The sequence below is a fragment of the Ursus americanus genome, chromosome 22, assembly GCF_024610735.1.
Source record: "Ursus americanus isolate L20-20 chromosome 22, mUrsAme1.1.p, whole genome shotgun sequence".
NCBI lineage: Eukaryota > Metazoa > Chordata > Mammalia > Carnivora > Ursidae > Ursus > Ursus americanus.
In genome coordinates this window covers 52,484,068-52,510,254 of record NC_142148.1, presented here as the reverse complement: position 1 = coordinate 52,510,254, position 26,187 = coordinate 52,484,068, and the positions used below count along the sequence as shown (strand labels likewise).

The 26,187-nt window shown below is 46.2% G+C and overlaps 1 protein-coding gene and 1 long non-coding RNA gene across 2 annotated transcripts in view; both read left to right on the top strand.

Moving 5' to 3' along the window:
• The window catches only part of LOC148108173 (uncharacterized), a 96,453-nt gene extending 76,720 nt beyond the window's left edge, over nt 1–19,733 (top strand). The window contains exons 3-6 of the mRNA XM_087853929.1: nt 12,258–12,625; nt 13,992–16,504; nt 16,881–17,002; nt 18,605–19,733. Coding sequence (XP_087710055.1) covers nt 12,258–12,625; nt 13,992–14,099 — 476 coding nt within the window. The 3' untranslated portion in view covers nt 14,100–16,504; nt 16,881–17,002; nt 18,605–19,733. The remainder of the gene's footprint in view (nt 1–12,257; nt 12,626–13,991; nt 16,505–16,880; nt 17,003–18,604) is intronic.
• LOC148108172 (uncharacterized) overlaps nt 1–26,187 on the top strand; it is a 139,922-nt gene that overhangs the window by 103,247 nt on the left and 10,488 nt on the right. The gene's annotated exons all lie outside the window — the stretch shown is intronic.

The following is a 26,187-nucleotide window of genomic DNA, read 5'->3' as shown; positions in this document are numbered from 1 at the left end:
AGTTTGTTGTTGGTGTATAGGAATGCTACTGCTAGGTGTACATTGATTTTCTATCCTACAACTTTACTGAATTCATTGATTAGACCTAACAGGGTTGTTTTTATAGTCTTTGGGATTTCTATATGTCACCTGCAAATAGAGACAGTTTTAACTTCTCCCTTCCCAATTTTTATGCCTATGATTTCTTTGTCTTGTCTGATGGTTCTGCTAGGACTTCAAGTACTGTATTGAATAGGAATGTTGAGAGTGGGCACCCTTGTCTTGTTCCCCATCTTACATGACAAATTTTCAGTCTTTCACCAATGAGTGTGATGTTAGCTGTGGGTTTGCCGTAGCTGTGGGTTTGCCGTATGTGGCCTTTATTGTGTTGAGGTACGTTTCTTCACGATCCAATTTGTTGAGGGTTTTTATCATGAATGCATGTTGTACTTTGTCAAATGCATGTCAAATGCTTTTTCTGTATCTATTGAGATATTCATATGATTTTTATCTTTCATTCTGTTAATGTGATGTGTCACACAGTGATTGATTTGCATATGTTGAACCATCCTTGCACCCCCTGGACAAATCCCAGTTGATCGTGGTATATGGTCCTTTAAGATGCTGCTGAATTCAGTCTGTTAATACTTAAAGAGAATTTTTTCATCTATATTCATCGGGGACACCAGTATATAATTTTCTTTTCTTGTAGTCTTTTTATTTGGTTTTGGTATCATGGTGATACTGGCCTCTTAAAATGTGTTTGTGTGTATTCCTCTTATGTTGATATTTTTGGAAGAGTTTAAGTAGTATAGGTGTTAATTCTTCCCTTACGGCAGGTCTAGTAGTGAGGAACTCATTTAGCTTTTCTTTGTTTGGAAAAGTCTTTATCTCTCCTTTATTTCTGAAGGACAGCTTTTCCAAATAAAGCATTCTTGGCTGACAGGTTTTTTTCCAAGTGGAGATGTTTTGACCTGGAAGTTTCATTGAAGAAAGGTGACCGTGATCTTGCTGCCCTAGGCCAGAGTTTTCTGCACAGCCGTATTTCCTCTGACCCTCTAAGGAGGCATGGAAATCTGCCAGGGAACAAAGCCACACAGACAACCTCCTCACGTTAAACCCAACCCCCTGACAAGTGGTGGTGAAAGGCCAACCAGGCAGAGCAGCCTGAACAGCCAAGCAGCAGGCCCCTCCCCCAGAAGACAGACCGGAAGAACAGGTAAGTGACACGCTTATTTCCTACAGGACTGCAAAACTCCAGCGCCAGGGGAAACTAACATATTGAGGTCCAGGTGTTCCCTCAAGACTCATTTACTTCAAGCTAAAATTTTACATTTAATTTTTTTTACCTTGTTACCATCTCAAATACTCTTATTTCCCAATTTATGATTTGAAGTGGGTTTTTATATTTTCATATCTACCTTTTATACTTTTTATACCTCATACCAATCCTTTTCACACTACTCCATTTTGTTATGTATGTGAAATGTATATGATATATGTTATATATATGTTTTATATATAAGTTCCAGATTGTTTGCAATTTTGGGACATGGTGTCTTCTAAGACAGAGACCAAAAATCAATCAGGAACAGACAGATCACCCCGCCTTGTCCACCCTGAGTGCTTATAGTCTCTCTGCCCCACTGTAATGACTGTTTTGGATAATCGTGACTTTGTTTGGGTATCTGTGGTAGCTTCGGACCACTTGGAGTATTTTCTAGAGGGCGTCTTCCTTGGTTTGTGGTTGATATTTTGGACTCTGTGTATTCGCTCAACCATCCCTCAATAGAATGACTAGAAGGAGAACTCTCAACAAAGAAAAGAACCGGAGACCATGTCCTCTGCCACAGAACTAATTTTAAGGATATAAGCATGATGTCAGAGGTAGCATTCAGGATGGCAATCGTAAAATCAATAGCTAGGGTAGGAAAAAGCATTAATGACAATATGTAATATATAAGGGCAGAAATGAGATCTAATCAGGCTGAACTTAAAAATGCTATGCATGCGATGCAGGCTGAATTGGACGCTCTGACAGCCAGGGTCAGTGAGGCAGCAAAGATAATAAGTGATCTAGAAGATGGGCTGATGGAAAGGAAGGAAATTGAAGAAAATAGAGAAAAACAACCCACAACACATGAAGAGAGACTTAGAGAATTTAATGGTACATTGGAAAGAACCAATATCAGGATCATTAGGACAAAAAAGGTGGGCTGGAAGGTATATTTGATCAAATCATGGCTGAGAACTTCCCAAATCTGGGGAAAGAAGCATGCATTCACGTCCAAGAGGCAGAGAGGACTCCTCCTCAAATCAATAAAAATAGTTCAACACCACGACATATAATAGTGAAGCTTGCAAATCCTAAAACCAAGGAAGCTATGCAGAGAGTAGCTAGAGGGAAGGGATTTCTTACATACGGAGGGAGGAACATCAGAATAACATCAGACCTGTCCACAGAAACCTGGCAGGCGAGAAAGGGCAGGGTAATAAATGAGAAGAAAATGGAGCCGAGTACCTTATTTAGCAATGCTATCATTCAGAATGGAAGGAGAGATAAAGAGTTTCCAGGATAGACAAACTGAAAGACCATATGACCACCAAGCCATCCCTACAAGAAATAATAAGGGCGATACTGCAGGCGAACAGATCCCGAGGGTAACAGACCAGAAAGTAACAGAGACAATCTACAGAAACAGGGATTTTAAATACAATGGCACTAAATTCATAGCTTTCAATACATATTCTGAATGTAAATGCTCTGAATGTTCCAATAAGAAGACAAACAGTACAAGATTGGATTTTAAAAGTAAGACCTATCCGTATGTTGTCTACAATAGACTCGGTTTGAACCTAAAGCCCCTCCAGATTGAAAGTGAAGGGATGAAGAACAATTTACCACACTAATGTACCTCAAAAGAAAGCTGGGGTAGCAATCTTCATATCAAACAGATTAGATTTTAAACTAACGGCTGTAGTAAGAGATGTAGGGGGACACCGTATCATACTTAAAGGGCCTATCCAGCAAGAAGACTTAAAAATTATAAATTTCTATGCTTCCAATGTGGGAGCAGTCAATTATATAAACCAATTAATAACCAAAGTAAAAAAACTTATCTATAAAATACGTTAATGGTGGGAGACTTCACCACTTCACTCACAACAATGGACAGATCATCTAAGCAGAAGATCAAAATAGAAACAACTTAAAAGACATTATCACTTAGGTTAAAACACAATCCATAAGACGGGAGACCGTAGTGCAAACCATGTGTCTGAAAGGGGCTCAATATCCGGAATATACAGAGAACACATAAATTCAGCAACAAAAACCAAACCAAATGTAATGTGTCAATGTGCAAAAAAATGTGAATACACATCCTCAAAGACACGCACATGAAAAGGAATTTGAAAAGATACTTGACTCACTAATTTTTAGGGAAATCCACATTTTATTTTATTTACTTATTTTAAAAAATATTTATTTGACAGAGAGAGACAGCGAGAGAGGGAACACAAGCAAGGGGAGTGTGAGAGGGAGAAGCAGGCTTCCCACTGAGCAGGGAGCCTGATGCGGGGCTTGATCCCAGGACCCTGGGATCATGACCTGAGCCAAAGGCAGATGCTTAATGGCTAAGCCACCCAGATGCCTCAGAAATCCACATTTAAAAAAGCAATGAAATAGCATTTTTCATCAAGATGACTCTTCCACACACACACACACACACACAAAGAATTAGAAGAAAAGAAAAGAACAAGTGTTGGCAAAGATATGGAGAAATTGAAACCTTGTTCATTGTGTGTGGTAGGAATATTTGAGCATAGTTGTGAAATCAGTATTGTAGTTCTTAAAAAAAATTAAAATTAGACTTACCCTGTGTTCCAGTAATTCTACTTTTGGGGTATATACCCAAATTAATTGACACCATGGTCTTGAAGATCTGTCTGAACATACATTTTCATGCCATCATTAGTCATAATAACTAAACCATGAAAACAATCCACTATCTGTCCAAGGAGAAACAGATGTTGTTTATACACACAATGGAATAAGAATGAATAATATCTCAGAAGAGGAAGAAAACACTGACATAGGCCACAACATGGGTGAACTTTTACATTAAGTGCATTCATAAAAATGCAAGCTTTAACTCCACTTTTGGGACCTACCCAAAGTAGATTCATAAAGACAGAAAGTAGAATGGTGTTTGCCAAGGGCTGGAATGAGGCAGTAATGGTAAGTTTCTGATTCATGGTGTAGAGTTTTAGTTTCACAAGATGAAATGAGATGTGAAGTTGGGTTAGACGGAGGTTGTAGAAAGGGTACTAATGCATTTAATACATTTAAAATGTATTCCATGAACTTAATGTACTTAATGAAATATAAACCTATAAATGGTAGATTTGTAGACGGTAGATGGTAGATTTTTGATTATGTGTATTGTACGTCAATAAAAATATTTTTTCTTTAAAAACTGCAAATACAGAGAAATGAACACAGGACAATTTAGTCCTGCCATTTTGGTGCTGCTATTTTGTCTCACCCATTTTCCTGGAGACAACTTTGATCCAGCAAAATGTTCTCATTCTGTGCCCACTTAAAAGCTTAAAATCAGAATTTTCCAAAACATGAAAATTTTTTCAAAACGGTATTTTCAGAGTTAATTTAATAAGACATTTTATTCCTTGATCAATTTTTAAAAATGTAGCACAATTTAAAATTCTATTTTATCTACTTTAACTTTAATTCACTGATCTTAAAAATCAGAATCAATTTTTTATGCAAATGGCTTGGATTTTTTATCCATATCATAGTCTACTGACTGGGTTCTGCTGTTTTACATTTTGCTTATGTGTCATTATTTTTACCAAGTCAACTTTCCTGATGCCCATTATGAATATTAAAATATTTTTTGCCCAGTTTTATTGATATAATTGATCACTGTATATAATTGACACACTGTGTATGTGTAAGGTATTATGTGATAAGAACTCTCAGAATTTACTCTCTTAACACCTCTCAAACCATAGAGCGGTATCAACGGCAGTCATCATGTTGTACTGTAAATCCCTGTTATTTATCTTAAAACTGGAAGTTTGTACCTTTTCACCATTCACTCAATCCCTGCCCCCACCCTCCCCTCTGTTTCTTGTTACTTTAATCTGATCTGTTCTTCTGAATTAGTTTTCCGCCTTTTCTTTTCTTTGTTTTAGATTCCACATAAGAGGGGAAAATGTCTATGTATCTATCATCTATATAGTATCTATCTCCCTATATATATCTATACCTACACATGTATAGTGTTTGCCTTTCTCTGTCTCACTTGTTTCACTTGGCATAATGCCTCTAAGTCCAAAACTGTTATCACACTTAGCAGGATTTCCTTTTCTTATGGCTGATTAATATTCCGTTATGTAGGTAACACTTCTTTATCCATTCACCACTAATGGGCACTGATGTTTTCCTTGTCTCAGCTATGGTAAATAAAGCTTCTTGCACATGGAAGTGCAGGTATTTCTTAGACATATTCCTTTGTTTTCTATGGAATGTTCCCAGACGTGGAGCTGCTGGACATACGGTGGTTCTGTGTTCAGTGTGTTGAGGACGCTCCATACTGTTTTGCACAGTGCCGGCGCCAGTGCGCATAGGCTCCTTTGCTCCACATCCTCACCAGCATTTGTTGTCTCTTGTCGTTGTTATGACAGCTGCTCCAATTGATGTGATAGGTCATTGCGCTTTGGGCTTGCGCATACCTGCTTATCATTTGTTTATGTTCTCTGGGAAAGTGCCAGAGCACTGAACACTGTCTCTGGGGTCCAGGGGCAAGACCAGTCTCCATTAGACCTTCAGGGTCCTCGTTTGGACATACAAGGGTGGGTGCAGAATCACTCTTCTGGCTGAGGTGAGGGTGCTGGAATAGTAAAGAGGACACCATGGGAGTGGACAGAAATAGGAGGAAAGGGAGGTTTCTGTGGTCCCTTATTCTGCTCTTGGAGCCTGGAGATCCTGCTCCTTTGCCACTCTGAATCTGGAAAGCCACTGCCCTGAGGACACCCAGATAAAAGCACCCCTTTCTTTGGTGGTGTGCCTGCCTGGGGCTGTACCACTAGAGAAAGAGAACGTGATGCAGGGTGCTTCCTTGTCCGTGGTGCCTAATCAGTTCTGCTGGAGATACTGGAGAAGGAAGAGTCAGGCAGAGGCCATTGTGGTTGTCCCCTTGCCCAGAAACAGCTCGAAACTTTTAGTTGCGCTTCTCCCTACAGTCTAGCTTGTTAAAAGGGGAGGTGGGCTCCACGATCTTCTCAGTTATTCATTCAGTAACTATACACTAAGCACTCCCCTATGCCAGGTACCTTGGTGGACCCATGAGGAGAGCTGAAAATACCAAGAGCTCCCTGCTTTTAGGGGCTCACAGTCTAGAGATGGACAAAGCACAAACCAAAGACGTGAAAGAAAAGAGCAAGTGCTATATACGACGACTGAAGTATGTAATGAAGGAAGGCTGGGAAGTCATTGGATAGGAAAATATGAAAGGCCTCACTGAGGGTGACATTGCTGAAAACAGATTGACAAAAGGGAGCTAGACCTGCACACGTCTGTGTGCGGTGTGTCAGAAAGAAGGGACCGCTGTTGCAGACACTCACTAACAGAGCTGGTTTGGCCAGAGGAGGTGAAAAAGGCAGCCCCCGTGGCTGGAGGGACACTAGGAGGAGAGCAGAGGGGAGAGAGGAAGGCAGGGAGAGGTGCTGAGGCCTGGGAGACTGTTACTTATCTATTGTTCCTATGTTACTGCCTTGCCCCAGTAGCCTGAATCTTAAAATGTATATATTTAATTTCTCACAGTTTTTGTGGGTGAGGAGTCCAGGCACAAATAAGCATAGTTCCCCAGGCTCAAGGTGTGTCAGAGGCTGCAGCAGTGACTGAGGCTAGACTGGCAGAGGATTTTCTCCCAAGTTGGCTCACATGATTCGGGAAGCTGTTTGGACTCAGAATCTGAGTTCCTGTGTGTCTTCTGGCCTTGGCACAGGCCAAGTTCTCTGCCATGTGTGCTTCTACACATGGCAGCTCAAAATATCTGTGCTCGATTTTTGGTTCAGAGATCAAGAAGAAAAAGGGAAAGGGAGTGAGACGCAGAACACAAGAAAAGTAACTAGGAAGTTAGAAACTCTTTGCAATTGAAACTTAGACATCACATTTCATCACATTGGCTGCATCCTATTGGTCAGAAGCCAGTAACTAACCACCTAATGGGTAGAGAGTGATGCCTATACCACAAGTCTGGATCGGTGGGAGCCACTGTGAAGGCTGCGCCCCTCATAGACAAAAATGAGGCAACTGGGGCGCCTGGGTAGCGCAGTCCTTAAGCGTCTGTCTTCGGCTCAGGGCGTGATCCTGGCGTTATGGGATCGAGCCCCACATCAGGCTCCTCCGCTAGGAGCCTGCTTCTTCCTCTCCCACTCCCCCTGCTTGTGTTCCCTCTCTCGCTGGCCGTCTCTCTCTGTCAAATAAATAAAATCTTTTTTAAAAATTTTAAAAAAATGAGGCACCTGGGTCTCATTCTAAATATAATGGGAAACAATTGAACAGTTTAACTACAGAGGACAGCAATATCTGCTTCTTCGTTCATTTCCACCCCATCATAGTGCCCACATTTACACAAGGCCAAGTGGGAAAGTGTTCCAATATTACATTGTTGGAACCCAGGCCTCTGTTGAGCGGCCCTCCATGCCAAGTCCCACCCCTTCTTGTAATTCTTCCATCCTGAAAATTGTGCTTCAGATACACAGGGGACCACCCCACCCATGTTACATTATCCACATACACCTGATGATGTCTCTAAGAAGTGGATTCTAGCCTGATCCCCACTAAGCAGCTTGGGAAAGTGGGGAATATGTGAGAGACACAATGATTTAGGACTCAGAACTGGGAAAACAAAGAAAAAAGGTCTGAATTCAGTTCTGTCTCCTGAAACCTCAGACCCTGGTTACATTTCCAGAGAGTGGTGGCTATGGCATTTTTTGCTCATAGTGTACAGTTAAGGAGATGACATGGGGGAGAAAAGTAAACAGTTCATTGCCAAGGGACGGCAGAGGCCAAGGTACTGGAATCTTGAAGAAGCGACCTCACTTCCTTGGTGATAGGCCCCAATTGAACTTAGAACTCTGGTAACCAGGCACATCCATTCAAAGAAAGCCTGCTTTCCAGCTCACTTGACTTGAGACGTTCAAGAGAACAAGATGTTCTGTTGCTGTATTCCTACTTTCAGGGGCTTTGGCCCAGAAAGTCCAGAGAGAAAGACTTTCACATCATTGTAGTCGTCGTCTCAGCCCGCTTTTCCGAGCCCTCTGGACATGTGGCAGGAGACACCAACAGGTAACACAGGGCAGCTCAGAGCAGCCCACTGGAGAGCAGGCAACAACAGTGATCCTACTTCAGCAGGCCCACACCTCTTGCCCCTCACTAAGTGTGTGTGTGTATGTGTATGTGTGTGTAGAGGAGGGGGCAGAGGAAGGATGCCCTTCCTGGGCAGAAGCAAGCTGCCAGGTGTTGGAACCTGGCCCATCTTTCATGTTCACACCCCAGGTCATAGCAGGCAGGATGAGAAGCTGAGTGCTGGGGACCAAGCTCAACCACCTGTATGTTAATCATGAGCCCTAGGGTTTCATCTGGCTTCCTCTTTGTTGGATGTCTTTTCTGCTGCTCCTCTTAGCCTTAACTGGAGAACACGATTTCTAATGGGGGTGGCCCCTTGTGGCAATGTCCCGTGAGGCCACTAATGTCTCTTGGCCCCATATATATGGGGCACTGCATTTTCGGAGCTGCACCCAGGAGATCATTGATGAGCTGGTCTGTGACTTTAACTATTCCAACTCCCTAGACAAGTGTCAGGTGCACCAGACCACCCAGGATCAGTGCTGCCTGAGGTGAGAATGGGAAGAGGGTTCTCCACACCCAGGGCCCCCACACAAATATGGGGACAGACCTAGGGCCCTCCTATAGTGTTTCCACATGAGTGTCCCTCAGGCCCAACCACAAAGTAATCCCAATATCTACACCTCCACCACCAGCTATGGGATAAGGTAGGAAGACTCTTCACATATATGGGAATGGTAGGGAATATAATTAATGTTTTTTTTGCAGTTTAGGGGCGTAGGTTATTTTGTTTTGTTGTGTTTTATTTTACTTTTCCCGAAGCCATGAGTGTCTTTGTACTGTTTTTATTATTTTCCCTACTCACCCAGGTATCCTGTGTAGAACCCAGCTCCACTGTCCTTGGAGAACGTGTCCAAGGCCTTATAAATCCTCACACTAAATAGGGTGATTGAACATAAAAGGAATGGTGGGATGAAGTCATTCTATATGTTTCTCTATAACGCGTCATTTCTCAGAGTACATCAAATCATTGTAGGTCCACCAGGTCACAAGCTGTGTCCTTATATGTCTTTTTGGACCTCCGTAAAGGAGGTCGTCAGCCACAGTAATTCAGCCTTTCAAGGCTGGTGGAACTTGACATGATTCAATTCTGTTGCCATTTCAGCAATGCTGCAAGGAACACTTAAGTGTCTTAACAAACTTTTTTTAGCTGCTAGATCTGCCAGAACATAGAACCACAGATTGGGTGGAAGGCCTCTGATGCTTCCTGGCCCAGGTAGCTGGCTCTATCTTTTCAGAGTTCCACCCAGGACATCTTTGATGAGCTGCTCCAAGGGTTCAGCTACTTCATCTCCTTTGACAAGCAGCAGGTGCATCAGGCCACCAACAACATCCAGTGCTGGTCTGGGGTGAGAATGGGTCCAAATTCATGTCCTATCTCAGGACCCACAGATGATCAGGGCAAGGCCAGAACCCACACTAGAAACAATTGGCTGCCCTGTGGCCTGCCAAGGAGGGTGGTTTCCCCTGAACCTTTCTCCCCATGTCAGGAACAGACCAGGCCTCATCAGCATGGGAGGAATGCCATGCATTCCATGCTCTGGACAGTTCTCAGGCCCAACGTCTATGATCTCAAGCAGCGTTGGAGATGCTAAGCTTCTGCTTTCTCCTGTCTGCAGTAGGGATGTTTACCGATGACTTAAAGGCATAGAGTTCTTAATAAAGGCTATTAAAAGAGAGAAATGCTATTGTTGCTCAACTAACAAAATGGGTTAAAGGGAACAATGGTTTATCATTTCACCCCTAAAGCCAATTGCACCTTTAAGCCTAGAGCCCTTTTCTGGGCGGGCCTTCAAGTCCCTTTTCTTGCACAAGTTCCCGAAGCGTTGGGAGTCTCTGGTCTGAACGCCAGACCCTGATCTTCCTGGTGGTTCATGGAGTTGAAGCTGAGTACACTGCGCTCCCCCCCCCCCCCCCGTCTTTCTGGTGGGGAAAAAGAATTAATCCTGTCCCTGGACGAGGCCTGCATGATGCTGATGCTCAGAGAAGGCACAGTGGAGCATTTCATACGCTCCCTGGTACCATTCTTCCCAGATATAAACATATCAAATATCACAATTTTCTGCATAATACCATGTGTTCACTTCACCCCAACAGGTCCTGGGCCAGCAGTTCAACAGGTGAATGCCCACCCCAGGCACAGCACAGGAGTGAGACTCCCACCTACTAGCTGTATGTCTTGGGAATGTCACTGTACCTCTCTGAGCTTCACTTTCCTCTTCTGAAAAATGGGGTGGTAAGAGGCTGAATCTCATAGGGTTACTGTAGGAAATCATGGGAGAAAACACGGCACGGGCTTATCTGGGGCCTGGCTCTGTAGAAAAGGCTGCTGAATATGCTGGGCATCTTCATGTTTAGTAGTTCTCGCTCTCCAGTGAAGAAGCTCTCAACCTCAACCCTCACAGGCCTGTGGCCCTTCTGGGTTTACAAAAGCAAATGGAAAGCTCATAGTTTTCCTGTTTGCAAAGGACTTCTGAGATTCCATCTAGTTGGTCCTGGCACTGGTCCTTTATGTGACCAGATTAGGGAGTCACTGGGGGCAGGCAGAGCCGCCCAAGGTCCACTCAGTATTTGGAAAGTACTGGTTAGGAGTCATTCATTCAATAATATGTATTAGGCATGTAGTAATGCAGGCACTTTCCAGTCACTAAGATAACTCAGTCGACAAAGTAGATACAATGTCTGGGTCTCAATTTTAGTCAGAGGGTCAGATAGTCACTCTACACATCATAAGCACCCATGTCCATAGTTCATTAGATGTGACATCTTCATGGCCTACTCTAGGTGTGAATAGATGCACCCGTGTTTGTACCATTATGATGGACTATAACAAGTAAAAACACGGTCTTTGGGTCCAGAAGGAAAGACTGCTGCCTCCACAGAGCAGGGTGGGAGATACAGGGGTTGTGGCTGGGGAGGGACTTTCAGAGCCATAGATCTCACAGATCTCTTGGTTTCCATGGGAGGGCTGAATTTGGGGGGCTTCCTGAAGAAGCAAATGAGTCAAAAAGAGCTATGGATGGGCCTTCAAGCCCTCTGGGAAGCAGAGCACAATCTGGGCTGAGTTGGTGCCTAAAACATCCACCCCTTTGATGGTCTCATCTTGCTCTGCCTGCCCCTTTCCGTATCCACCTCTGCTGACCACAACTGGGGCCAAGAATAGAAGCTGTGGTGAGCAGACCACTCACAAATCTGCCTCAAACTTAAGCCCTGATACTGGTCTGCATGGAAGACAGAGTAGACTAGACCTATGGCCGTGAAGAGTGTAAGTGGAAAAACCACTCATTCAGGTTTTCTGGATGAGCAAACCACTGCAAAGACAGCTACAGAGGGGTTGGAAGTGGCCTGGGGCCATCTTCTGGGACCCACACAGAAAGAACGGTGCTGTGGGAGTAGCATGTGGAATGAAAGGCCAGGCCTCTGACTGTGCTCCACATATGACTTGAGGTAAAAGGGGGGGGGGGGCTCTGTACATCTGAAGTGCCATGACTGGGACCTGAAAAACCATGCCCCCATTCTCCTGCTGCAGCGGGAACTTCTGGAGCCTGTAGAGGCAGAGGGTAAGGGAGATTGCAGTTTGGGAAGGCTATCTGGAATGGGGCTCATGGATTGGAAATTCATTGGATATATTTTTTTAATATTTTTTTATTATGTTATGTTAGTCGCCATACAGTACATCCCAAGTTTTTGATGTAAAGTTCCATGATTCATTACTTGCGTATAACACCCAGTGCACCATGCAATACGTGCCCTCCTTAAGGCCATGGTATATGTCCTGTTTTTGGAAAGGCACATGGAAAGTCAGTTATGTGGATGAACCTTTCTCTTTAACCTGCTCCAGTGCCAGCTCCAGGGCTCCTTCCAGTTGCAGAGCCAGAAAAAGGGCCTTCTATGGAGCTAGAGGCAACCCCAGCTCTGCATCGACCATCACCTGCAGTGTCAGAGCCAGCCTCCCCTCCATCAGCTGTTGCAGAACTGGAACACATGCTCCCATCATCTCCATGTGTGCCGGGTGCTGAGCTGCAGTCAGCTGGACCATCAGCTTTCCCAGGAATTTTCACTCCAGCTCTGACAATAGACATAGAGCCCACTGTGACCCCAGATGGTTCCTGCTGTGTCACCCCAAAGAACCAGCTGGGTGAGGAGAAGCCTGACCTCCTGGACTTCCCTTCCAGGCTTGTGACAGAGCAACTCACATATATGGATACGGTGAGCAGTTAGGCTCTCAGGGTGGGGCAGGGACAAGCGTTTCTTCTGCTCTCGGCTGCCTTACACCTGCCTTTCCCTGATGTGGACTCCTATGGTCTGGGACCAAATCTCAGCTCCACCACTTCCCAACCCTGTCAACCCGTCAAGGCGCTTAGCCCCAAGCTTTCACTGTCCAGCTGCGGACTGTAGCGAGAGACCCTGATAAGCACTGATACGGAGGTACTAGGGAGAAGAAATGAGCCAGAATGGAGAGACCAATGGGCAGGCCCTGGTCCCGTGGGTGGAGGAGGGCAGCTCCCTGTGTTCAGTCAAGTCCATGGGTCGCCCACCCACTTGTTTTGGAGGCTGAGTACCCTCAGCAATTACTAGGTATCTGATGTGTACTTAAGTGCAGGGCAGATAGATAAACCTGTGGTTGTAGCTATCATGTGAGAATGTGCATCTGAGAGGGGAGTAGAACCAGAGGGATGAATAGTTGGAGGGGAAGAGTCCCCCTTGGGAGGAGCCACCTTGAACAGCAGCGTGGAGCTTGGAGTTTGTGAGGATGATCAGGATGCAAATGCCCTCCTTCCTTCCCTCGTCTCTATTTGCTCCTGGGCCATCCCGTCCTGGGCCCCTCAGTGAAAAAGAATGGAGTGACATCCAGGGACTCCAACCAGGCTCAGGCCACATTCTCAGCTTTCTGAGCTCTAGCTCTGACCTGTGACCCCTATCTAAGACACTAGTCTTGCATGTGAAATAGCTGGGTGAACAAACCTCCCCCTGTTCTCTAGGAGCTGTTCAAGAAGCTGCTGCCCCATCAGTGCCTGGGCTCCGTCTGGTCCAAGCGCAATAAGCCTGGCAATGAGCACCTGGCACCCACAGTCCGGGCCACTGTCGCCCAGTTCAACGGTGTGGCCAAGTGTGTCATCACCACCTGCCTTGGCAACCCAAGCATGACAGCCCGGGACAGGGCCATGGTGGTGGAGCACTGGATCAAGGTGGCCAAGGTATGCAACGGGAAGCCCAGCCGAGGTGCTCTCCTGAGTCTCGGGCACTGCTCTTCCCTTGATCAGGTGTCAGGGTGGAAGGCCCTGGTCTTTGCCCTAGGGACTGTGCAGTCCCTAGGCTCTTCCTTCCAGAGGCTGACTGTGACTTGCATGGCCCAATGTTGGGATGCTCTGTTCCTCCTTGACTTCTTCCTTGGAGTGAGGTAAAATCCTTTCTCTCCCAGCAGTGGGACACTCTGGGCCTCACGTGTGCCCTTCGGCAGGTCCCTGGACATCTGCTTCATCCAGGAGGAGTGATTTAAACTGAGGGTGACTGAAGCTCTAGAGAAAATCAGCCTCCACTACCCACGTGACAGCTCATTCTCTTCCCTCCCCAGGCCTGTCAAATCCTGCAGAACTACTACTCCCTGAATGCCATCGTCTCGGCTCTGCAGACTGTCTCAATATACCACCTCAAGAAGACATGGGAGAAAGTTTCCAGGTGAGACGGTCTCTCTGCATGGACGGACCAGGATGGATGAGGGGTCTCCCAGAGGCCTGTCCTCTTCCCCCTCAGCCAGCTTGGACCTCCTGGGAAGCAGCAATCCCTGACTACAGGACCTGGGCTGGCAGGCGGGTCTCTCAGCCTCCCTGGAGAATAGGCCACCATGTCTCCTGCTTTAGAAATCAGTTTTCCTAAATGTTCCCCCACAAGGCTGAGCTGAATAAATATTTTCATGTGTTTACTTTACAACCACTAAACTCTGCCCAATTGAAACCAAAATTGACCAAAACAGAGCTGCTCAATTAATATGGGAATGGAGTCATAGGATGACCTACATCAGAGCTCTGTCCCATGTCCTACAAAGACCTTAGTGCTCAGAGGAACCCAGAGAAAACTGTTATCCAGGCAATTTGACACTTTGGGGTTCTCAAATAAAAGGGACTTGCACTCAACCCTGCCACATTATTCCTCCAATCGTCCTGCCTCCTTTCCCTCTATTCAGGAAGTGCTTTCAAAACTTTAAAAAGCTGGGCACTGAAGACAACCCACAGAGCAGGAAACTAGTCATCAAGGTAGCATGGAAGGTGCAGGTCTGGAAAGAGAAGAAGGGTGTGAGGGAACAGGGTCCTGCATGGATGAAATAGGGAATGGCCTGAAGCATTCCTTGGAGAGGGGAAGCCTTTGGCATGAATGTGGTGACAGGTTGGGGTGAAGATTCCGTTGGGGGTGGAACAACCAGGTGCTGCTCAACCAGATTCCCTAGCCTAGACACCCTGTCTCTCTGTGTCAACAGCTAGTCCAGATGGACACCTGTACAAACCTTGAAAGCCCAGAGGACAGGGCTCTGCTCAGTGAAGGGGTTGGGATGGGTTGAGGGCCACAACAATAATGATAGTAATACGATACTGAGTCCTCAGGAGACGATGGGAGGTAGGTAGAATTCTCACTTTTCCTGATGAGAAAACAGGCTCAGGGAGGCCAGGCTTCAAGCTCAGGGTCACACATAGAGTGAATGTTGGAGCTGAGATTTTTCTAGAATCATCACATGGCATGCTTAAGGATAATGTTTATCAGTTATCAGCTGACTTAAGTCAGATATCTAGGGTCTGAATTAAAAGATGGTGGGGGCAAGTGGACTGAGGGTATTACGGTCTCAAGGATCTTGTCCTTGGCCCTGCAAGAGCAACCATCTAATAAATCTGCCACCCTGGTGATGGCCCTCCAGAGAGCCTAGAAGAAGAGGCTGCAGAAGAACGTGAGTGTGCCTGAGGCCCAGGGCCTCCAAAGTCAGAGGAGAGGGGCTTCTCCCTGAGGGCTGGAAGCCTCCAAATCAGTACAGGTGGGACTTCAACTCCAGCTCCACTTCCTGTTGCTTCTAAAATTCTTGTTTCAAAGTGACCAGCAGGAGGGTCTAGAAAGCTGGATCCAGAATGGGTTTCGGGATGGGGAGGAGCCCAGGACTATATACCCTGTGATTTTCTAAAAGCAGGCTCTGGAGGTGATTAGGAAGAGTATGATGTACTTGGAGGGTGAGGGGAAAGGGAATTGAGGGGAGACTGCTAAGGGTCCTAGGCTGCTCCATGTGGGAAACTGGGGTGGGCCAGGAGGCTGCAGCATTTTCAGGGGAGGGTCCCTGTGGGCACCAGAGAGCAGGGACTCATCCCAACCCTACTGCTCATGACACAGGGTGTTGTCCCCTAACTTGGCACTTTCCTCACTGAACTGGTGATGCTGGATATTGCAATGGAGGACTATCTGGAGGTGGGTGAGCCTGAGGATTGTGGGGGAGGGACCAGAATCCGGAGGTTTGGGAGCAGAGCGCCCCTGTACTGAGCCCTGAGCTCTCAGGACTCGGCAAACCTCCCCTCATGACAGCCTCACGGCTACCCTGTGAGCCTGGGGGCTGTTGCCCATCTCAGGGATGAGCGAGGTGAGGCTGCAGTTAGGCCACGGCTCCCGGTGCCGAAGACTGGTGAAGCAGCAGAGCTTCCTGAAGGCAAAGCTGCATGAGGTCTGTCTGAGTGGACCTCAGCCTCCCCCGGTGAGTTTGCCCGTGGGGGGAGAATGAAGTCAGGACCCTCCACGTCAGCAAGCACCTCAGTAGCCGCAGCAGCCCCTTCCTGCCTGAGGCTTCGGCCTCCCCTACTGTCTTCCGAGAGGGTGGTGCTGCAGGGTCCCGACCTGTAGCCAGTCCATCTGCCCCATGTCCTCCTTTCTCTGGACCCCAGAGCCTGGCCTACATCCCAGGCCCGCTATCTGTGTATGCACGGCCCCCTCACGGGTCCTGGCCATGGTGCAGCATGAGAAGGGATGGGAATCAAGTGCTCCTAAGAACCAGGGGCCTCATTCTGATGGACTTTGTCTGCTTTCCAGGGGAATGAGATCAACCACCAGAAAAGAAATAAGGTGAGCATATGTGGCGCTTCCCGCAGGGAAGGGTAGGGAGTGGGCCTCAGAGATGTCCCTGGGAAGAACATTGCTTGGCTCCATCCCCTCCACCTCACATTTCCTGGGATCCCTTGAGAAGAAAGCAGTGCAAGACCCATCCCATTAGGAGATGGGGACAGACACATGGCATCCAGGAGAACTTCCCGGAGGAGAGGCTACTGATATTCACCTCTGAGAACAGGTGGAGACCGGATGAATCTCTAGGCTGGAGGGTGGCCATGTGTGCCAGGACCTGGGATGGGTCCCCGGTCCTGCTGCTCAACCCTCACCAGACCCTGCAGCTCCCCCCCCCCCCCAGGCTCCCTATACATCCTGTGCTTCTCTCTCTGCTCAGGAATACCAAGTCATGACGGACATCGTGCTGCTCCAGGTGGCTGCCGAGAATTACACCCTAGAGCCCGAGCATTCTTTTCGGGCCTGGTTCCAGGCTATGGAGTCGCTCAGCGAGGCTGAGAGGTGAGGCCCATCAGGATCTGGGTGGGTGAGGTTCGGGGTGGACTCTTTCTGCTGGCCACTCCTGGGATCCTCCTTCCCTGGGCAGCCTCAGGCCTTGTTGCTGGGGCGCCTGACTCCAGCTGTGGGCAAACACTGGCAGGGACTCTTGAATGGAAGCTCCTGGGCAACTCACAGGTGTCCCTCTGTCCTTAGCTACACCCTGTCCTGCCAGCTGGAGCCCCGGTCCTAGCTGGTCAGCAGCACTCAAGAAGGAGAAGAACTGGCCGCAGTCAACCTCAGGGCTGAGCAAGTGTCCAGTGGCCCTGCAGGGATTCCTCAGCAGCTGGGGATTTGCGGTGCATGCGCCCCATGTGTTCCACACCCCTTCCTCCCATCTATTTAGTTATTTGACGGGGGGCAATATTTATTCTCTTAAATAGTAAGTGGTAAATTCAAATATTATTATATTAAAGCCCTTTTTTCTTTTAGAGCCCAAGAGTGTGGTTTGTTCTTTTACTTCCTACAGTAACGTAAAAGATATAGACTCTCATATTCATTCCTGAACTAAGGAATCTTAAAGCGTCATCAGCTATTGTATGTGGGAGGAAGGAGAAGAGCCAGTCCTCCTCCCTAGCTACTCATACAATCCCGAATTCCTCCATCACCACAACTGTGCCTGGAAGTTTGTTGAATGCTCCCTTCCTCGGAGATAGAGCAGAAAAGACTGTCCCAGGTCTTGACCTCCTGAGTAGGAAAGTCAAAGTGTGGACCTAGGCCTGTATCCCCGTTGCTGATGCTCTGTGCTACTGATCTGCACTTATCACTCAGCTACGGGATCATTAGTCACAGGGCAGGGGGGTTTCACCATCCGTGTACACTCCCAAAGTACTGAAGTGTACACATTTCCCAAACACTGACCACATTATAAGGTGGCCTCAGTGGTCACATAACCCAGAACAACTATAGATGGATTTAACAGCCAGCTCTGGCATAGTCATTAGAGTGAAACTCACATAGAAAGTCCACATGCTCCTGGTCAGTCCACTGATTCTGAGAGCTAAGAGGCCCCATGTAGGACAGTGCAGGCCAACAGCTGTCATAGCTGAGGTCATTGCTTGTACATGGCCCAGAGCAGTTAAGAATCAGGACGATAATTTAATGTAATTTATGACATCACCATACCATGAGAAATGCTCAAATCCTGTAAGTCCATACCCAAGATACAGTGGCAAATAGGAATTTAAAGTAAAACTTGGCTTTTAGCTTGGTGCCCATCACCCTTGTTGCAAATCTCCTAAACAGCTGGGTTAGGGAGTGTCAGTGTTCACTCCGTGCCTCCTTTACTTTCCACATTGTGCAATCTTGGCACCCTTGTCACAGATCATTTATCTATGTACGTGTGAGTTTATTTGGGGGCTCTCTGCTCTGTTCCACTGGTCTATCGGCCTGTTTTTATGCTAGTACCATTCTGTTGGATTACCGTAGCTTTGTAATATGCTTTAAAGTCAGGAAGTGTGGGGACTCCATCTTTGTTCTTCATTCTCAAGATTGTTTTGGTTATTAGGGGTCCTTTGTGGTTCCATATATATATTAGGGTTTGTTTGTTTGTTTGTTTCTATGCAGTGACATTGGGATTTCTGTAGGTCGCTTCCTCTAGGACCTGGTGGTTGACCTTCCTGTTTAGTGTCCCAGAGTCTTAAGTTGTGCCTGTCATGTGTGCACGAGCCCAGAAGTGCCTATACATGAATGATCAGATCAGGCCAGCAAACTACAACCAAGAAACAACCAGCGGAGGGCAAGTGACCTCTTTTTCATCTTTGGATTCTAGAACTGTGCTCTCCAGGGTGCTAGCCTCTAGCCACATGTGTCTGCTTATAATTAATTTTACACCAACATTCAGCGAATTAAAATAACACCACATTGCTCAGTCACACTAGCCACATTTCAAACGTGCGCATACTAATTTGAATCTCCGGTGGTAAGTTTGGAGGTAAGAGCTGCAATGTGCCTGTAGAACTGAGAGTGTGAAAGCTGATTCATTCAGCATCTCTGTCTCATTCGAAGGTTTGTAACTGTGATCAATTCTTGTTGAAGGGCTCTGACTCCACCAAGTATAGAGAACTTCTGAGAACACACAGGAAATATCAGGTTGATGCCGTATGACCCACACAACCTCAACTAGAGGAGGAGGAAAGGGTGAGCCCCTCTAATTGATGTGTTTCTATATATCATATTTGTGTTTCTATAGATTTTCTTGTGGAGAGCATTCAAGATTCCAGCAGTGAGGAGGATGACTCTCCAGGTAGGGAACAACACTCAGGTAGGAAGCAATGCAAGAGGGTTCCGGGTACAGTTGGGTTGCACCTGCTGCTCTGGAGACTGAGGAAGGTGGATAAGAAAGCAGAAGGGTAGGGAAATATATGTACAAGTCTAATTTGTTCATTTCATATTTTAATGACATATTAGTAAGAGGAATGGAGTCCATAAGCATCAGGTGTGCTGTGTTTGCAATCATTTTTGCTTTCCTATTTAAAAATTCTTTCCCATGGGGGCGCCTGGGTGGCACAGCGGTTAAGCGTCTGCCTTCGGCTCAGGGCGTGATCCCGGCGTTATGGGATCGAGCCCCACATCAGGCTGCTCCGCTATGAGCCTGCTTCTTCCTCTCCCACTCCCCCTGCTTGTGTTCCCTCTCTCGCTGGCTGTCTATATCTCTGTCGAATAAATAAATAAAATCTTTAAAAAAAAAAAAAAATTCTTTCCCCTGAAACCTGTACTTCCTTCTCTTTCCCACTGCCAGATGTCAAAGCTTAGGTTCTGTTTCATTAGCACCTCTTGGGATTTTGGTATCTTTCTTGTTATTAACCTTGATGGATGTAATCTGGTGTGACCCAACAGACACTTGAATCTGGATACAAAGTTCTAGCATGAGCCAGGAGGTAGATGAGAGGTCAACTCTCTCCCTTTTAACGTATAGGACTAGTAACATTAGGTTCCTGTCCTGTTTGCTCCTCCTTAAAGGCCACTTCCATAGCTAGGTGAGTTGAAGAACCTTTCCTCTGAAATTATGTATATGCTCCAATGTCCTTTAGCTCATCCCAGCCTCCATACCTCACCCAAGTCTGAACTGTGAATGTGCTTCCATCTGAAAGAGGCCCATGTGCAGCTGCCCTGGAGACCCTCCATGGCCAGCAGGGATTCTAGAGGACTGTATGAGGAGCTGCTGGGCCTATTTCACACACCAGCTTTTCCAGCCCTGCTGACCTGGTCACCTGGCATTGGCCACAGGACACGACCTCTCTCTGGGCAGCAGGGCAGGGAGTCGGTGTTCCTCTCAGAACCCACTGCCTCAGCCACACATTGGCCCTGCCCCCCACACCTTGGTCATGCCTACCCCAGGCCTGCCCAAAGCCCACCCTCCCAGTCCTTCCAAGGTTCAGGGCAAACTCCGGCAGGTAGTGTCTGTTTATGTGATCGCATCAGCTGTAGAGCCCCTGTTGCCCCACGTATAGATTAAGGGAATTTAGACAAGTTAGCTTACTTCTGATTTCATGTTCATGCTCTCTAGGGGGCTAGGAAACCTATGGGATTTTTTGAGAACGATCTTCAAGTAACTGCAATTACCCCAGGCACAGGACAGGTAGTATGTGGAACTCATTGCCATTCTGTCCCATAGGGCCCAACAAAACCCCAGTCCCATTACAGGTGCCCCCTGGGTTTGGATGGATTGGTTAATTGATCAACTGATTGATGAGGGAGGGTGGCAGTATACCCATGATCATTCCTCCGGTGTCCCCATATTTTAAAATAACATGGCTGGTAGAGGCTGACACGGAGAAGGACGATGAACACTAAATAGTGGAGAGAAGTGGAAGGGGAGTACTGAGTCATGAGTACCGAGGAAGGCAACATCACACACAGAAATGCATGCAGACAGTGACTGCCTTCTTGTAAGGACAAGATGACACAGGAGTTCATTCATGGTCACAGTTATGAAATTTGAAGGCGGGAAAAAATATGTTGCAGATCACAGAGACCCATTCCCTCATTGCAGAGGTGAAGACAGAGTCATCCCCAGGTCGGCCTTTATCCTGCCAGGAGCAGTGGGTCCAAGTTCTCACCCCAACCCTGACTGTCCCCGTCCTTTCCCAAGGCTTCCTCCTCCCCACTCCTACAATTATCCATGCACAGGATCACATGCAGGGAGCAAAACTGTGCATGCAATTTATTTCCTCTTTCCTCTCTTTTCACTTTGTTTTTGCTATCTATAAGCTCCTCTTTGTAGCTCTTCCCCCATTCCCTCTTTATAATTCTTATCCTGTAGTATGTGGTCTCATACAGGCACTTAAGGTCCTTGGATCAATGTCTATAAAACCTCCTGCAGCCTACCTCATTCACATTCTTAGTGTTGCTCTGGCCCCTTACGCTGGGTCTGTACCACGGACTCCTGCTGAGCAGCCCTGAATGGCCCCAGCCAGGAGCTGGGCTGGGAGTCGGAAGGGTCCCTGCTGGAGGGGCCCCGGGAATTCTGGATCTGCTCTCAGCATCCTCCACTTAATGGTTACCTGCCCTGGGTGGCTCTGGTTATGCCTGATTCTTGTCTTCCTTTCAGCTGTGAACAAATTTTTTTGTAATGGACTCAAAAGAAGGAAAAGACAAAGCAAATTGGGGCAAAGAAGAACAGGAAGAGGAAATGTGAATGCAGGGCGCTTGGGATGAAAATGGTAAAGCAAACGAGTGCACATGTTCTCCGTTGCTTCCCTAACTTCCTTGTTGGCAGCGCAGGAAAACCAACCAAACACTGGGGTGACCGCTAATGCATGCGGCCACAAAAGCGGAGACAGGGTGGTGGTAATAGTACATACAGGCAACATAACTACCTTCCAAGGACACTGCCACACTCTTTCTGAGCTAATTATGTGTAATCGTTGTGCCTAGACTATACATGGAGTAGATGATTTTATTCATGTAACCTAATAAGTTAGATATTATTCTTAACTCCTTCTATAGGAGGCTGCCAGGGTCCTGGAGATGCTCTGTGTGTCAAATTGGTGTTGGCAACAGATGCATTTATATTACAGGAAACCATAAAGCTAGACATTTAAGATTCGGGGACTTTACAATATGTAAAGTAAACATCAATTAAAAAACAAATGTAAAACTATTTTTTTCTACAAAACAAACTCAGGCACAGATCGTTTCCTCTGATTTCTACAAAGTGTTTTAGAAGTGATGCCACTCTCCGACATCCTCTTCCAGAGAACATATGCAGAGGGAACACACCTACACTGCTTTCATCAGATCAGGAGAATTTGGATGCCACCTAGCAATAGACATCACAGTAAAGGGAAATCACAGGTTAACTCTTCTGAACGTAGATGTCAAGATCCAAAACCAAACATCAGCGGTCTATAAATCCACAGAGTTTTTATAAAGGAATGAAACTGGGATTTCATGGAGTGATTTCCATTGGTTGATGTGAACAGGATTACTGGGTGTTTGGGTGCTGCCTGGGACAGTGGTGAGAAGGGACAATGCCATTGGGTTGGTGGAATGAACATTTGGTGGCAGAGGGAAGAAAATCTCTCCCTGCAACTGCAAGGTCTAGAGAAAGGTGAGGAGTCTACAGAGACTTCAGAGTTTGGGGAGCGGGAAGTGCACACTCAGAGTGTAGGCTCTGCCTGCTCAGGCTATTGCTCAGATCAGTGGTCAGAAGACAGTGGAGGACATGTCAGCTTCATCTATTAAACCAGCAAAGCACCAGTCCATCAGGTCACTTTCCTCATTAGCTAGTGGGTCATCCAGGGTTGGTTCTTGAAGGCCAAGCTGATTCATTAGAGAGGAGTTACATGTGCAAGTTGGCTTGGAAAATCCTGGGCTCTGGGCCACATAGGAGTCAAGCAGCGCACTGGTCACACCGTCGGTCTGCCTTGAGGCAGCTGATGTGTGATGACGTGGAAGGAGGAGGGATTTTCCCCCGACCTGTGAAGGGACTTCCTTTCAGGAAAATATCATAGCTTTTGGGTCAGAGATTGAAACATTTGGGTGGAGGCATGTGCCCTTCTCTTGGCTCCAGCACCTTCTATGTCCTGGCAGCAACTTTGGGGCAGGAAAATTTGGGGAATGGAGGGAGGGTAGCCCTTGGTTCAGAAGTCCAGCACATGATCTGGAGGACTCAGGGGAGGCGGTAGGGGTTGTTCAGGGATCTCTGTCCCCAAGGAAACAACTACTTTCCTATCTCAGATCTGTCATCAGCCTTGTGACTCCAGGCGTCATTTAAAATCTCTACAATTTAGAGCCATGAATCACAAAACAGGGGTCACAGCACCTAACCCATGAGGATGATGGGGGATGACAGGAAATGATGACAGATACTCTCCATGAGCTGTAAAGCATCATGCCCATGTGAGGGCTGAAATGTCACCTTGCACCCTTCCCTGCCCTGTATCCGTTCGAGTTTCCTCTCCGGAGGCAGCCACTCCTGTATTCCTTGCTTATTCTTGCAGACAGTTAATGCTGGAACACTTACACAGCACTTACGCAGCACCGGTCATTTTCTCCAGGCGCTGTCTGGACTGTCTTATATTAAGCTTCATAAGGGAATACTAGTAAATAGGCCTCATGCCGCAGAACAGGGAACCAAGGACAAAGGGGTTAAGTAACTTTCCCAGGTACATGTGTCTTCTAGCATGAGTTGATACCAGCCACCAGACACCAGCTCTCATGCTCTCTCTCTCTCTCTCCGTCCCTGTGCTGTGCTGCCTTTCTACATTGTCTCATCCTCATAAAATCACAGCCCCATCACAGATCATAATACCCCTCTTTGCTCATAGAACAGAAGTGCAGCATAGGAATGAATGAATGTGCTCCCAGGGTCTTCTCTCAGCTGCATATCAACAGTTCTATTTTCAGTATGTTTTCTAGGATTGTGGCTCAGGTTATAAAAAGAGAAAGATCATAAGGGATTCAAACACGGGATTCACAATATAACTATTTGTGTTTAAGAAGATCTGCTGGCTGTCCACCGTTCTGCTGGCTGTGCCCACAGTGGTTCAGCCACATTGAAATGGGCATCTGACCAAACAACATGGTAGGGCCACAAATATCACCCCCACTAACTACTCCATTGAAGGTGGCATGGGAGTAAAATCAGTAATTAGATTCAAGAAGAAGGACTGTGGTTTGTACAAAAGACACTGGATGTTGGAAAGGAAGGAGTGAGCAGGGAAGGTGCATACTCAAGGGCCAGTGTGGCTACTTCCTGCTCTCAGCCATGCCTTCCGTAGTGGCTGCTCTGAGGGTGGGTCAGATAGTCAGGGAGACACGGGAGGTGTGTAGATTTCATCCACTAAGCCACAAAAGTCCAGCCTGGCAGACCCCTCTCCTAGTTAATGAACTGCTCATCATCCAAGTTTGGTCAGTTGAAGACGAAGCTAGTTCTTTGGGCAACTGTCACGTGGGCAGTTGGTTTAGAATGTCCTGGGTTCTGAGCCAGTTGGGAGGCAAGCAGACTACTGGTCATTCAGGGTGATCACCTGACCACCAGGGAGTCTCACTGAAAGGCAGCAGATAGAATCAAGTGCTGGGGGCAAGTGAGGGGAGATGGAGACATGCTCAGATCCCCCCACTCCATCAGGGGTTGTTCTTCATTTGGAGGAAAGACAATGTATTTTGAGTCAGGGATTGAAACACAGAGCCAGGAGTTGGGTCAGGATTTGAGCCATCCTCTTGGTGCAGGCACCTCCTTGACATACCAGGTGTCTGCCTGCAGAAACCTTGGGGCAAGAGGATATGAGCAAGGGAGTGAGGAAAGGGCTCAATTCAGGTGTCCAGGACCTGATCTCGTATTCAGGTGATCAGGGATCTCTATGTCCAGGGAACCGTCTGTATCCCCTGACTCAGAACCATCATTCAGTTGCAGTTGAGCTGCAACTCTGAGAAAGTCACTTAATCTCTAAATTTCAGTACCTGCACCATGAAATATGGATCTCAGCCCCTACTCCTCCCACCCTGTGAGCATCACAAGAAATGACTTTTCATTATTGGAAGTTGAATATTGAAGTCTCCAATTGTTATTGTTGAGGGGTCTGTTTCTCTTCATTTTTGTCCGTTTTATGTATTTTGGAGTTCTCTTGTAAAACGTTCATAATCTCGAAGGATGGGCCCTTTTGTCATTATAAAATGTCCTTTTTTTTTCTAGAAGAAAAATGTCATAAAAGTTTGTCTTATATTATCAAAGCCAGTCTCGTTCTCTTTTGGTTACTACTTGCTTAGCATTTATTTTCCTTTTATTTTCAACCTCTCTGTCTTAGACTTAAAGCGTGACTCCCTCATAGGCAGCAAATAGAGATTATAGGGTTTTTTTAAATCCATTCTGCCAATATCTGCCTCTGAATTGGAGTATATAATCCATGAATATTTCATTACTAATCAGCTAGCATTGGTATCTGTTTTTTGTTTTGGTTTGGTTTTTTGGCTGTATATGTCATCTCTTTTCTAATAGTCCTCCGTTACCGGTTTTTGATGTTATGTTCTAGCGTACCGAATACATTTCCATGGTGCTTCTTTTGCTATATATTCTGGGTTATGTTCTTAGTAGCTTCCCTCAGATTATAATTAACACCTTAAATTATAACATTCTAATTGGATTAATACCAGATTAATTTCCATGGCATATAGAAACTACCTTCATGTAGATTCAATGCACACCCTCCCCTTATTGCCATGGTCATACAAATTATATCTTTATACACTGTGTGCTCGTCAACATGTTTATAATATTGACTTCAGGTGGTGCCTTTTAAATCAGGAGAAAATAATACATTGTTTACAATTATACACATCTTACATACTTTTATATTTTTTATTTAAATTCATTAGCCAACATATACATACTTATATATTTACACTTTCTTGTATATTAACCTATGCAACTCTTTATTTCTTCATGTAGAATTAAGTTACTCTGTTGTCTTTTCATTTCAGCTTGAAGGACCCTTAGTATTTCTTTGTAGGCCTTGTGAAAGCAGTGGGTTCTCTCAAATGTTATCTGGGAATGTCTCAATGTCTCCTTTATTACTGAAAGACATCTGCTAGATACAGAGCTCTTGGTTGACAGTTTCTGTCGTTTGGCACTTTTCATGTCATCCCACTGCCTTCTGGCCTCTGGTTTCTGATGAAAATTAGCCATAAAATTGAGGAGCCTTTGT